The sequence below is a fragment of the Cnephaeus nilssonii genome, assembly GCF_951640355.1.
Source record: "Cnephaeus nilssonii genome assembly, chromosome: 7".
NCBI classification, from domain to species: domain Eukaryota; kingdom Metazoa; phylum Chordata; class Mammalia; order Chiroptera; family Vespertilionidae; genus Cnephaeus; species Cnephaeus nilssonii.
In genome coordinates this window covers 67,216,171-67,228,620 of record NC_137078.1, presented here as the reverse complement: position 1 = coordinate 67,228,620, position 12,450 = coordinate 67,216,171, and the positions used below count along the sequence as shown (strand labels likewise).

The window sequence follows — 12,450 nt, the reverse complement described above, 5'->3', positions numbered from 1 at the left end:
GAGCCTGGGAGTGAGTGGGAGTCAGGCACAACGGGGGTAGGAGTTGGAGCTGGAAGTCAGACCAGGCCAGGTCCATTTGAAAGCACTCGTGTGGTCAGAGGCTCAGGCAATGGCTAACCAAGAGGGCAGCCCTCAGGCCCAGAGCAAATCTTCCCCTCTGAGCTCACAGAATAGGAAAGCCCCTCATCGCCCGCCCCAAGAGGCGCCCTGAGGCGGGACCCTGGGCTCCTGGATCTGCTCAGGAGGCAGACTTTGTTGGTTTAGTTCCACTACAAGGCTCTGCTCCTGCCTGAGCTGTTCCAGCCTACGGATTCCTGGTACCCATCTGATTGAACAACTTAATTAAAGTGCAATAAAAGGAAAGTGGGCCAGATGTGCCCAGGGAGAGGAGGCAGGCATCTGAGTCCACCGCCTGCCTTCTGAGCCCTGTGCCCTTCCCATCCTGCCTAGAGGCTACTGGGCAGGCGGTGGCCAGGGAACTCTGAACTCCGGAGTTGGGTATGGAAGACGCTTAAAGGTTACCCGCTCTGTGAGTTTGTTCATACTGATGATCGGGAAAGTGAGGCCCAGGACAAGAGAGCCCCCCGAGGCTGCTCAGTGAGACATTCGCAGAAGCGTGATGAATCTCTAGGACTTCCGGACCATCCAGTGCTTTCCTCATGAACCAGGTGGGAGAAAAAAATTGTTTGAAAACACTAGACCCTTGTCCTTGGGGAGCACTCTCTCCTGGGCTCCACACTTGTTTGTTCTTTGTTAGTAACAGCTTTATGGCAATACAATTCACACACCCTTTTAGAGTGTACAGTGTAATGGTTTTAATATATTCGCAGAGTTGTGCAACCATTATGGCGATCAAGTTTAGAGTATTTCATTACTCCCCAAAGAGATGCAGTGCCCTTTAGCTACGGTCCCCCAATCTCCCCCTTCCCCCTTCCCCCTCTTCCCCTAAGGAACCACTCATCTACTCTCTGCCTCCATCTATTTGCCAATTCTGGACATTTCATATTATGTCCTTTTGTGACTGGCTTCTTATATCTGGCATAATGTTTTTGACATTGATCCATATTGCATCAGCACGTCATTCCTTTTCATGGTCAAATAATATTCCATCACATGAAAAGGCCACATTGTGTATATCCATCTGGGCGCACAGATCAGACCCCCGCCCCCGCCGCGCTCGCTGCCGCACTGGGTTGTTTCTCCCTTTTGCTATTTTGAATAATGCTACTATCAATATCTGTGCACAGTTTTTGTGTGTTATTTTCAATTCTCTTGAGTATGTCCCTAGAAGAGAAACCTGTTGGTTCTTGCATCTCATGAACAATTTTAGTAACAATACCAGTGGAAATACTAAAGCATTATTGCACACGTTGCCTCGGAGAATACTGACAGGAAGCTGGATGGAGAGAGATGCAGAGAGGTTAATTATTTTGGCTCTCGTCACACAGCCATAGGATAGGGCCAAAAAGGAGATATAGTTAAAACTCATGACATTTAGCCAACAAAACTGGTATAATTTTAGGGGGGAAACCCTGGAACATTTTAAAAATCACACACATATTCATACGTACCGTCACTTTAATGATATGGATCAATTTTTAACTTGGTCCGGTCCTTTTCTGTCTGTCTGCCTGTGTGTCCTAATCCCCCATGGAGACCATCACACTCCCTCTCAGTGGAATTCAGTTCTCCCACTTCCCACCTCATCCCCCCACGCAGAGTGCTGGTCCTGAAGGGAGTTTGGGGGCCTGGTGGGTGGAGGCTCTAACGGGCTCTTTGGTCACAGCTGCAGTTCTCAGAGCTCTGTGTGTGTGAAACACGGAGCCACACTGTTCTCCAAACTGTCTGGGCACTCGGGCCTGCTCTGCGTCTGTCACCAGATGTGTGCGTGGCTGAGAGACTGAAGTTGCTCTGGACACCTAGCAGGCTGAACTACATGAAATTGTCAACATTTATTAATTTCTGGTCTACAGAAACGCAAACTCATGTGGTTCAAACTGCCGGTCTCTGCTGTCCCCCTGGGTTCCTGCCAGAGGCCCAGGTCTTGTGCCCTGGAAGTCTTTTTGTCCCTCTATCCCAGCTGGTCTTCCTCTCCTAACTTCCTAGAGCGCCATTCTCCAGTTACTCAATCTTGTGGCCAAAGGCATGAGTGGGGTAGTGGGAGAGCACTGGGCTGGGACTCAGGAGACCCCTCCACTCCCTGCCGATCTCCCCAGAGGTTGCCCTGCTTGCAGACCTCTGCAGGCACCTGTCCTCTCCCACCTCCAGGCCTTTCACCAGGAAGAATTTGTGCACCGCCTTCACTCAGCTACTACCTGTGACTTACCCTTCAAGACCACTCCCGGAAGTCTTCCCTGAGCCTCTGGACTGTGTTAGGAGCCCTTTCTCTCTGTTTCCATTTGCTTGTGCTTCTGTCTCTCCTGGCACTCATCACTTATAGTTTAATCATCGGTGTGTCTGTCCCTGTCTGTCTCCCTCTCAAACCTGTGGGCTTCTGACAATTCTACCTAATTTACACTTCAGTCTCAGTCGCCAGGATAGGAAGAGTCAGCCAACTCTCATTTAACAGGACAGTGGTGACTGTGACTCAGTTTCCACATTTGCCGGAAATAAATGCCCAGAGGCTTGGGCAGAAAGGAGCTGGTTTTAAGGGCACTTGCTTTTTTAAAAAAAATTTTTTTTAAAAAATATATCTTTATTGATTTCAGAGAGGGAGGGAGAGGGAAAGAGAGATAGAAACATCAATGATGAGAGAGAATCATTGATTGGCCACCTCCTGCACGTCCCCCAATGGGGATCAAGCCCGAAACCCAGGCATGTGCCCTTGACCGGAACTGAACCTGGGACCCTTCAGTCACAGGCTGATGCTCTATCCACTGAGCCAAACCAGCTAGGGCATAAGGGCACTTTCAATTCTTACCTCCCAGGCCCCTCTCAGGGATCCGATGTGGGTCCAAAGATACTGATGGGACAGGGTTGTTTAATTGGAAATTTCCAAGGAATTTTGAGGAAGATTATTTTGCTATTTTAATTCAGTTAGTGTTTGCAGAGCACCCACTCAGCGCATGCCAGTTAGTCAGAAAAGTGGTGGAATACAAAGTTGTACAGACCAGCTTCCCTGATTCTTTTGAGTGCTGCCTTAACAGCCAGCCTACCCATCCTGACCCTCCCGCTGTTCACTCCCCCCAGGATCTGCGCATCAGATGCATTGGGAGAGGCCGGTCCTCAAACCATCCTTGTGCCCAGTCTTCCTGCATTTCAGAGCCTACCGCTGATGGTGGAGCGGGGCCTCGGCCCGGGCGCCCTCTGGCGGCCGCGAGCGGAAGCTACCGCCCGGCAGGGAACAGGCGAGGGAAAGGGGGAGGGATAGGGGAGGCGGAGGCGCGGGCAGGGGAGGAGAGGAAAAAGTTGCGCTGGGAAGTTTGGAAAGTTGGGAAGTGGCTGCTGCGGGCTTCGCCTCCCTCCGCGCGTGTGTGAGGGAGCGAGCGAGGGAGCAAGAGAAGAGAGAGCGAGCGCCTGCCATGCCCATCAGACCCCGCCTCGCCGCGCCGGGGCGCGGAGCACGCCCGGACTCCCTGCGGCCCGGCCCGGCCCGGCGCGGCCCCCCGCCCCCCGCGTCCCGCGCCGGGTCCTCCCCTCCCCCCGCCCCGGCGGCCCCAGCCCCCCGCCCGGCCCGGCTCCGCGCCGCTCTCCCGCCCTCCTCTCTCCCTCCCTCCCGGCCGCGGAGCAGCATGGCGGAGCCCGGGCAGCGGCCGCGCGGCCGTCCGCCGCCCCTCTGAGCCCGGCTCGGGGGCAGCTGGGCGCACAGACCAGACCCCCCGCCCCCGCCGCGCTCGCTGCCGCACTTGTCCCACTGCGCGCCCCTGGAGCGCGGCGCACCCCTGGGACCTTGCGCACCCCAGGTCCCCAGCATAATCCCGGACCCCGCACGCCGGGACCCCAGTACCGCCCCAGGAGTCCCGCACGCCCGGGACCGCGACGCAGCTCGGGACTTCTGCGCGCCCTGGACCCCCGCGCGCTCTCAGAACCCCGGGCTAGGCGGACGGGGCTGCGTGCCCTGGTGAGGGGCCCCGCCCCCGCTCCAGCGGGTACCCCACTTCCAACTGACGGAGCCCCGCCCCCGAGAGACCCCCAGGTTCGGCAGGGACATCCAGCCACACCCCAGAGGGCTCCCAGCATCCCGCAGCGAGCCCCGCGCTCCAGAGGAACCTTGGTGCCCAGCTGGGGGCTCCCCGCCCCGCAGAGGGGGCGCCGCCCAGGAGGGTCCCCCGCGCCCTCGGGCCCCGGCAGGATGCACGCCGCCCTGGCGGGGCCGCTGCTCGCCGCCCTCCTCGCCACCGCCCGCGCCCGCCCGCAACCCCTGGACGGAGGACAGTGTCGGCCGCCCGGATCGGTGAGCGAGCGCCTGCCCGGCCACTCTCGGGGCCTCCCGGGCACTGCAGCCCCGTGGGGACGATGGTTTGGGGTCCTGCCTTCCGCACCCACCTCCGCCCACACCCGCTCCACCTCCGCCCGCCAGGTGCTGCCTCGGGCGCCCTTCCCGGCTTCTGCCGCCCCGGCTCCAGCTCCGCCGGGAGCCTGGATGGGCGCTCCCTCGCCGCTCCTCCAGCTCACACTGACGCTCTTGGGCTCTCCTCAACTTTTAGTCCTACTCGGATGGTTCCTCTGCGCCCCTTGGACTCCCTACTTTCTTGCCTCTAACCTGTCTTTACCCTCCAGTTTTCTCTCTGCCTACTGTGACTGTTTCTACCATTCCCTGCCGTCTTTCATCTGATTTCCATCGAACCCTTCTCTCTCATTCACACGCTGCCCCCTCCCAGTCTCCCTGGATGCCCTGCTCTCCACTCTGACCTGAGACAAACTTTTTCCCTAATGCAGTTTTCCACTTTTCTCTCCCTTCCCAACCCAGACCCCAGCACCCACTCTTCCAAATGCCCTATTTCAGAGGACAGGAAAAGCAGTGCCAGGAAATAGATGCTGTCCTAATATTTCCTTGGGGTTGAGTAATAATTGGTTCTCCTCATTTTCCTTCCAGACCAAGGAATCTCGTGATTTCCCTCAGTATACCCCCTCAACGTGTAAATTAATACATTGAAAATAACCCTGGATTGGGGGCCAGGCGAGCAGGAGATGATTTTGTAGGGTCCTCACTCGCTGCCTTGTTAGAAAGGTAGTTGACCTTGGACAAGGTGCACCTCCATCGCCCTGACTCCTGCTGAAACCCGGAGCTCCGTGACCTGCAGGGCGCTCAGAGCCAGCCTGTATCTCCGGTATTCTGGGATTTACAGTTGTTGGTTGTTAGTAAAGTAAGGTGCCATTTTTCTCCACCCACCCTGAAATGACCTAAAGTTTGCAGGTGCCACGTGGACAGACAGTCCAGGGATTTTTCTGGTTGGAAAATGACTTGGCCTGTGAGAAATGACAGTTGCTTTCTCATGCCCCTTAACCCCTGACCCTAAACTGGATCTGGAGAAATGACCCTTGTTTCCATGCCCCTCGGTGTTCACCCCTAACACACACTCTTGTCAGAGCTTAGGTCATAGATGACAGAGAATAGGGTTGGAGGCCAGGTGCACCTATTTAGGGGAGCAGCCCGCAAACACCCAGACTATGTACATTTCTTGGTACCGATTCTATGGCATCCTCCTCTCCTAGGCCAGGGCCTGAGACTTCACTTAGCCTGCAGCTTTTAAAGCACTTTCTCATCTGTGGTTTCAGCTGGTGGAGCAGAGTAGCTGACACCCAGATCTGCCCTCCAAAAAGAAAACTGTATCCACCCTGATGAATGGGAAGTCGCTGTTTAAATAGGTGTGCTATTTTTAATAGGTGTTCTGCTTTCAAAGTGCTCTTGGCAAGTATCTTCTACTGGTTGGATTTCAGTTATATGACTTCCTCCCTTCTTACCAGAGCAGTACTCTTAACCCCCCCCTCTCCCCACCCTCCCCATGAAACACGCCACTGGTGAAGGTTTGACTTGGCCCAAGCCTGAATGTTCTCAGGTGGTGTGGCAGACCTTGGCACAAACAGTGAAAGCTAATCATAACGAGAGCTTCCTTCATTGCCCCTTCCTCTGCGCCTGGCACTGCTCTTAGGGCTCATTGAGATATATTGTGTGTTTTTATTCTCCCATTGACCCCTGAGGTAGCTTATCTCACCCCCCCACCCCCATTTACAGATGGGGAAACTGAGTCTGGGGAAGTGAAGCAGTGTGCTCAGGATCATACAGCTAAGACAAAGCAAAGGCTTTGTCTCTGGGTATTTCAGCTTCCAAAGCCCTTGCTCTTTCCCGTGGCCCGTGTAGGTGTCTGCCTGCCATCCCCACCTCCTCCTGCCCCCTCTGTGTTAACCTTGGTTTACTCTGCTGCCATCAGCCTCACTGCCTTCCTTCTCCTCTCCTCCTGCAGCAAAGGGACCTCAACTCCTTTCTGTGGACTATCCGGCGTGACCCCCCGGCCTACCTGTTTGGCACCATCCACGTCCCCTACACCCGTGTCTGGGACTTCATCCCGGACAACTCCAAGGCGGCCTTCCAGGCCAGTGCCCGTGTCTACTTCGAGCTGGACCTGACGGACCCCTACACCATCACGGCGCTGGCCAGCTGCCAGCTGCTGCCCCACGGGGAGAACCTCCAGGACGTGCTGCCCCGCGAGCTCTACTGGCGCCTGAAGCGCCACCTGGACTACGTGAAACTGATGATGCCCTCGTGGATGACGCCTGCCCAGAGGGGCAAGGGGCTCTACGCTGACTACCTGTTCAATGCCATCGCGGGCAACTGGGAGCGCAAGAGGCCCGTGTGGGTGATGCTGATGGTGAACTCCCTCACGGAGACGGACGTGCGTTCCCGGGGCGTGCCCGTGCTCGACCTCTACCTGGCCCAGCAGGCGGAGAAGATGAGGAAGAGCACAGGGGCCGTGGAGCGGGTGGAGGAGCAGTGCCATCCCCTCAATGGGCTCAACTTCTCCCAGGTAAGCACGCGGCCCCTGGGCCCTGAGCTGGGAGCCCCTGTGCCCCTTTGTCTTCTTCTCTGATGGTCTTCCTTCTCTGGCAGCCAGGGCCTGCCATTCCCCCAAAGAGAGAGGGTCTTTTGGACCGGGGAGCGGCTCTCCAGCTGCGTTTGGGGTGGTCTGAGGGAACACTGGTATGTGCTGGATTTGGGGGTAAGAGTTCGGGTGTTGGCTTCCCTCTCAGTGGTGTTACCTGTCGGGGATATACACTCCCCACCGGCCGTGCTTGCCTGAGCAGAAAGAATTTCCCTGGGAGCATCAGAGTGATGAAAAACAAAAAGAGGGAGCTGAACGTTTGCCTTCGAGGCCCGGATCTCAGGATCAAGAGGCTGTCCTGAGGCTGCTGTGTGGGCACATCCAGGCAGCAGCGAGTAAACAGAGGACTTGAGAGGGAGGCCTGGTGCCTGGGCCTGGGGGCAGGGCAGGTGTGGTGAGTGGGCCTGGTGTCTCTGGCTTGCTGTTGATGTGAAGCGCTGTCGTTTTCCGGACCTTTGCGAAGCTCCAGGCGACCCTCGGACTGCCTCCCTAGGCTGGGAGAAAGCCAGCCAGGATAGTTTTGGGGTTAATAATTTCAGAGAAATGTGTTCACTTAAAGGTTGACAGTTCTGATTCCTGAACCTAGGAGTGGAGGCAGGGAGAAGGGACGGGCCGAGGAGGTTTAAAGTCTCGGGCTGCCAGAGACCTGATCCAGCAAAAAGTCATTAAAAGCCCTTGTTTCCATGGGCAGAGGTCACTCGCCGCTCACTGGCCCCAAACTCAACTCGGAGGCCCTGGGAACAATGAGTTCACATCTGCGCCTCGAGAGCAGGCTGTCTGTCTGGGATGGGGGCTCGCATCAGGGCTGGTGGCTTCTGCACGGAGGCCCCAGAATGGGACTTGGGCCGATGCCCCAGTGAGGAGTGGGGCGTGAGGCGTGGCCCTGGGAGACCTGCTCCTCTGTGACGGAGACGGCCCCATACATTGGCCAGGCTAGCCGCTACCACTGGGACCAGAGCTGCTCGCTGCTCCTGGGATGTTGCAAGCTCTTCACCAGGGAAACAGCAGCAGAAACTGATCCCCCTTCAGAGATCTCTGGCCTTTGTTTTTCCAGGGGAAATGCAATATTGTCCCCAGGGAGGTAAGAAGCCAGATTGATTTGCCGGCCAAATGAAAGGCGGGTTTGTCGGTCCTCCTGCTGGCTCTCCCATAATTGTGGAGTCCTTACCCAGAGGGCCCTGGTGGCAGGAATATTGGGGCAGTTAGTCACGCCCCGCAGGGTTCTGACTACGCCTGACTCCTTCTCCACGGGGGAAAATCCTGTGCATTCTCTGGCCCCGCGCTGATTCCTCTGAACATACCGGCTTTCTCCCTCTGAAGTGACTTTCCCCTGCCAGCCTCGGGAGCTGATATTATCTGCCTCGGGCTCCCCAGCGCTCGCCGCCCCTCTCATTTTGGAGGAGGCAGGCTTGTGGGAGGCCCCTCTGTTCAGAGGCCTCATGTCTGGCCTCGATATCTTTTTTAGGCTGGGGAGGTGGGGGATCCACCATCATCTCAACACCCTCTTTGTACCAACCACAGAGGAATCCACGAGCGCTGAAGGGAGCGCACCAACCCCCTGGTTAAACAGCCCCTGGCTTTAATCTGTCTCTCTTAAAACAACAAAACTATCTTTCTTCGGGGTCTGGAAACACTGCTGTTCAACCGAGTGACGGCTTTGGTAGGTTGCAAACATTTGCTGGAAAGTGTGTGAGGTTATGTTTTAGGAAAAGTTCCTGAGAGCCATTCATCGGCCAGCGAGGAGCCCGCTGACAGTCTCCAAAGCCCATGTTTGAAGATCAAACGGACTCCAGTCTCTGGTTTCACAAACGCGCCCACCCCATCTCCAGCCTGGGCCCGCTCTGAACCCAGTTCTTGGGTCCAGCTCGTCAAGAGGGCTGCAGGAAGCAAGTCCCAAACAAAAGGAAACAGGTCTCCTCTTGGTTCCCTAATCTCCACACCCTTCACCACCTGCCAGAGTGTCCGGCCCCCGCCAATTTGTCCTGTTATCATTTTGGAGTGAGGTGATGAAATCTCTCCTCCATCCCCATGAGCTGCTGTGGGCTAACTGGGAAGGGAGGGATTCCAGAGCTTGGGTGGATGGGGTTGTTCGGGGTCCCCCACCCCAACGTCAGAAATGCAACAGCCTTCTCAGTAAAATTGTATGCGCGTGTGCACAGTTTGATATGAACATCTGTGATGCATTATTGTACCAAAATATCTGTTAAGTGCATCAGATTTTTATTTTTTCTTTCCTTTCAGCATTACTGTTATTGCAAAATATTTTTTGGTGGTGGGGGGGAGAGCAATGAGAGAGGAAGGTGGGAAATAGTAGCCTTAAATGAGAGTGCCTTTTTATTAAGACCTGGGATTTTAATTTGAGTATTTTTCAAATTTTTATATTTTCTTCTGGGCTGAAATGCCACATTTTTTTTCCTGGCTCAGTGGAGAAAGGAAGCTTATGTTTTGGAACTCCATGGGTTGGGGAATCACTGAAAAAGTTTCTTCCACCTTTGCACAGCTTGGAAGATTGGGCTCATTGGCCCTAGTCTGTGATTTTAATATAAACGGAGTGTGCGAGACCCAGCATCACCTTGAGTTTGCTGTGTGACCTTGGGCAAGTCAGTTTCCCTCTCTGGGCCTTGTTTTTCCCTTCTGTGAAATGAGACACCAGGATTAGGTCATCATCCAAGTCCCTTCCAGCCCTGACATTCCATGGGACGGCTGTAATCAATTCCACGTGCCTGGCACTCTGCGGGAAGCCCCGTATGCTTTTCCATTTTGTTGGATTCTCACAGCCCCGTGGTTTTCTAAGGTGGGCAGTCAGAAAGGTTGGGTGACTTGCCCAAGGTCACGTGGCTAATAAGGAACAGAACCCGTCTGCCTGGCTCTCGATGAAGGATGCACGCTTCCTGCCACCCATATAACTAGGTACTTGGTATCCTCTTGTAATCCTTCCTTCAGTCCTTTCTTCCGCTTCTTTCTCCCTTTTAGGACTTGAGGGCTTAAAAGTTTACTGCTTAGAAAATGTCTACCTATGGAGAAGTGGTTTCTTTTGGCCATGGGGCCGAAGCAGGGATGGTGAAGGCAGGTCCTGTAACGGTTTCCCTGATGTGTTACAGACAGCTCGGCCGCGTGGGCTGAAAGGAGATTTGTCTCTAGATTTCAGTCCCTCCTCTGGCTTGAAAGCCAATGATTTGTGTATAACTGGTTTTCCTGCCTGTCAAATGGGGCAGTTAGTGACCAGTCTTTCACAATAGAGCTGGTTTGGGGAAGACGTGAGAAGACTCTACATGCGGGAGGTTACTGAGAGGGTGAAACGACTACCCAGATAGAGGGCAAGAGTCTGGGCCGGCTCCGGGACTGAGAAAGGAAGAGGAGGGAAGCCTCCTCTCTGCCCTGTCAGCCCCTTCTCCTAGCAGCCGTGTCCACTGCCCATCCTGTGTTGCACAGAGTAAAGCTGGAGTCATAAGGAGTGGTGCTGGCCCCTGCCCTCAGGGGCCTGTGGGTACCTGAAGCTTGAGTCCAGATCTTGTGACAGTCTTGGGACCTGCAGATTTCAATCAGCTCCGTCAGCTGCCTCCAGGGACTGGTACCGGCTGCCACTCACTTGCAGGGCTGATTAGGAGACCTCCCTCTCCCTCTAGGGGACCTCAGTCCCCGCCCCGCCCCACCAGTTGGTGAGGAGCTGCTTGAGAGGCCCTCTAAGTCATGTGATTCTCTGAGGCATAATGAGAAAACGAGGACCCTGCCATTCTGTACTTTGTTTGTTTTAACAAACATGCGATGTCACCCATCCAGGGTGTGCAAAGCCTAAACACTTGGGCATGGCTGCTAAGGTTATCCAAGATGTATGTAAAATTCCACAGCCCTTCACTAGGGAGTTAGAAACCATAAAGTCACCATTTATTGAGCTCTGTCTCTGTACAGGGCGCTACCTTAGACCTTGTAAGTACATCATCTCTCAACCTCACAGAGATGTGACAAGACGTATCATCATCTCTCGTCCTCAGACAATAAATGGAGGCTTAAAAAGGTTAAGTCATTTGGCTGTAATTACACAACCAGGCCAGGCAGACTCAGGGTCCAAACTTGGGTGTGTCTGATGCCAGAGCCCATGCTTCTTAGGTATGTGAGAGCTGACGTGATTTTTGTTTTTAAGAGTTAGAGGGCATTATCTGGGGGTGTGTTTGAGTGGTGAGAAATGGTCATATCTTGCTAATATATATATATATATATATATATATATATATATATATATATATATAATAGAGAGAGATAATTAAAAAGTGCTCACACTGATTTTCTACTGGCTTACAAGTTGGATCTACAGGTGGTTCTAAAATTAGAGTTCTCAAAGACATCCCCAGCTTTCCAAGGGACCACTGTGAGGATGGCACCCCTAAGCAGGTACAGTTAAATAAGGGAGAGTCTCCTTGGTTTCTAGTCAGAGCTCCTATATCTGCACCCTGCAGGGCCAACACATATTATGAGGTGCTCTATAAGTATTCAGAGAATGAATGAATGGTCAGAACCATTTATATGACTATTGCTGCTTCCCTTCCTTCCACCATGCAGCACTGTTGAATGAATGAATGAATGGACCTCATACGTGAGGAGCCCCCTCCTTGAACTTTAATAGCTCCATGCCTTCCTACAAGGACACAAAATATGAAAATCATCAAGTGGCTTGTTCAGATACAAAGTAGGCTCCAGCCCTGACCCCATTCCTACCTTCCCTGTGAGTCTGGGCTAGGCCTTTTCCCTTTCTGGGCCTAGGTTGTCTTCTCTGTCCCACGAGAGTGCGGGCTGTATGATTCCCAGGGCTGGCCCAGTTCTCATTTCTGCGGTGCTCGTCTTTGGCCCCAGATCTTGGAGACCCTGAGCCACCCTGAGATGTTGAGCCTGTGTTCTCCGCAGCTGGGAGGGACTGGCAGTCTCTGGCGGGCTGCTGCTGATACCTGCTTGCCCAGAAGCCTGCTGGTTCTGGTGGGTGATCCTGCTGTCTCCCGCTGCAGTTTGCAGAGCGGAGAGAGCCCAGCCTGTCGCAGCACAGTCTGCTGGACACCTGCCCAGCCCTGGAGTCTTTTCCTCCTTTAGGACTCCTCTCCCTCACTTTCTCACTCATTCAACCAGAGTACCTTAGTATTAAACCAGTGCAATGCTGGGAGCAAAGACCTGGGAACAGCCTACTTTTCCTGCAGAGAGTTCACTGACTAGCTGGGAAGAGTGGGCATCATTAGTCCTCGTAGACATCTGTGGAAACCGAGGTCGGAGCGCCTGTGCATTAGCTTCTCCTGTGTCCTGGTTCTCCACACCTCATGGAGACCCTGTCCTCCCTTTCCCTTCCTGTCCCCATCTTTCAGAACCTGTCTCATTTCCCATTCTCCCAAAATGGCCATTCCCAAGTCCTCTGTCTTCTTTGAGCCCC

At 54.3% G+C, this 12,450-nt stretch overlaps 1 protein-coding gene across 1 annotated transcript in view; it reads left to right on the top strand.

Annotated features, from left to right (window-relative positions):
- The first annotated feature begins 3,447 nt into the window (after positions 1–3,447).
- The window catches only part of TRABD2B (TraB domain containing 2B), a 196,109-nt gene continuing 187,106 nt past the window's right edge, over positions 3,448–12,450 (top strand). Inside the window, exons 1-2 of the mRNA XM_079777617.1 lie at positions 3,448–4,393; positions 6,405–6,965. Coding sequence (XP_079633743.1) covers positions 4,292–4,393; positions 6,405–6,965 — 663 coding nt within the window. The 5' untranslated portion in view covers positions 3,448–4,291. The remainder of the gene's footprint in view (positions 4,394–6,404; positions 6,966–12,450) is intronic.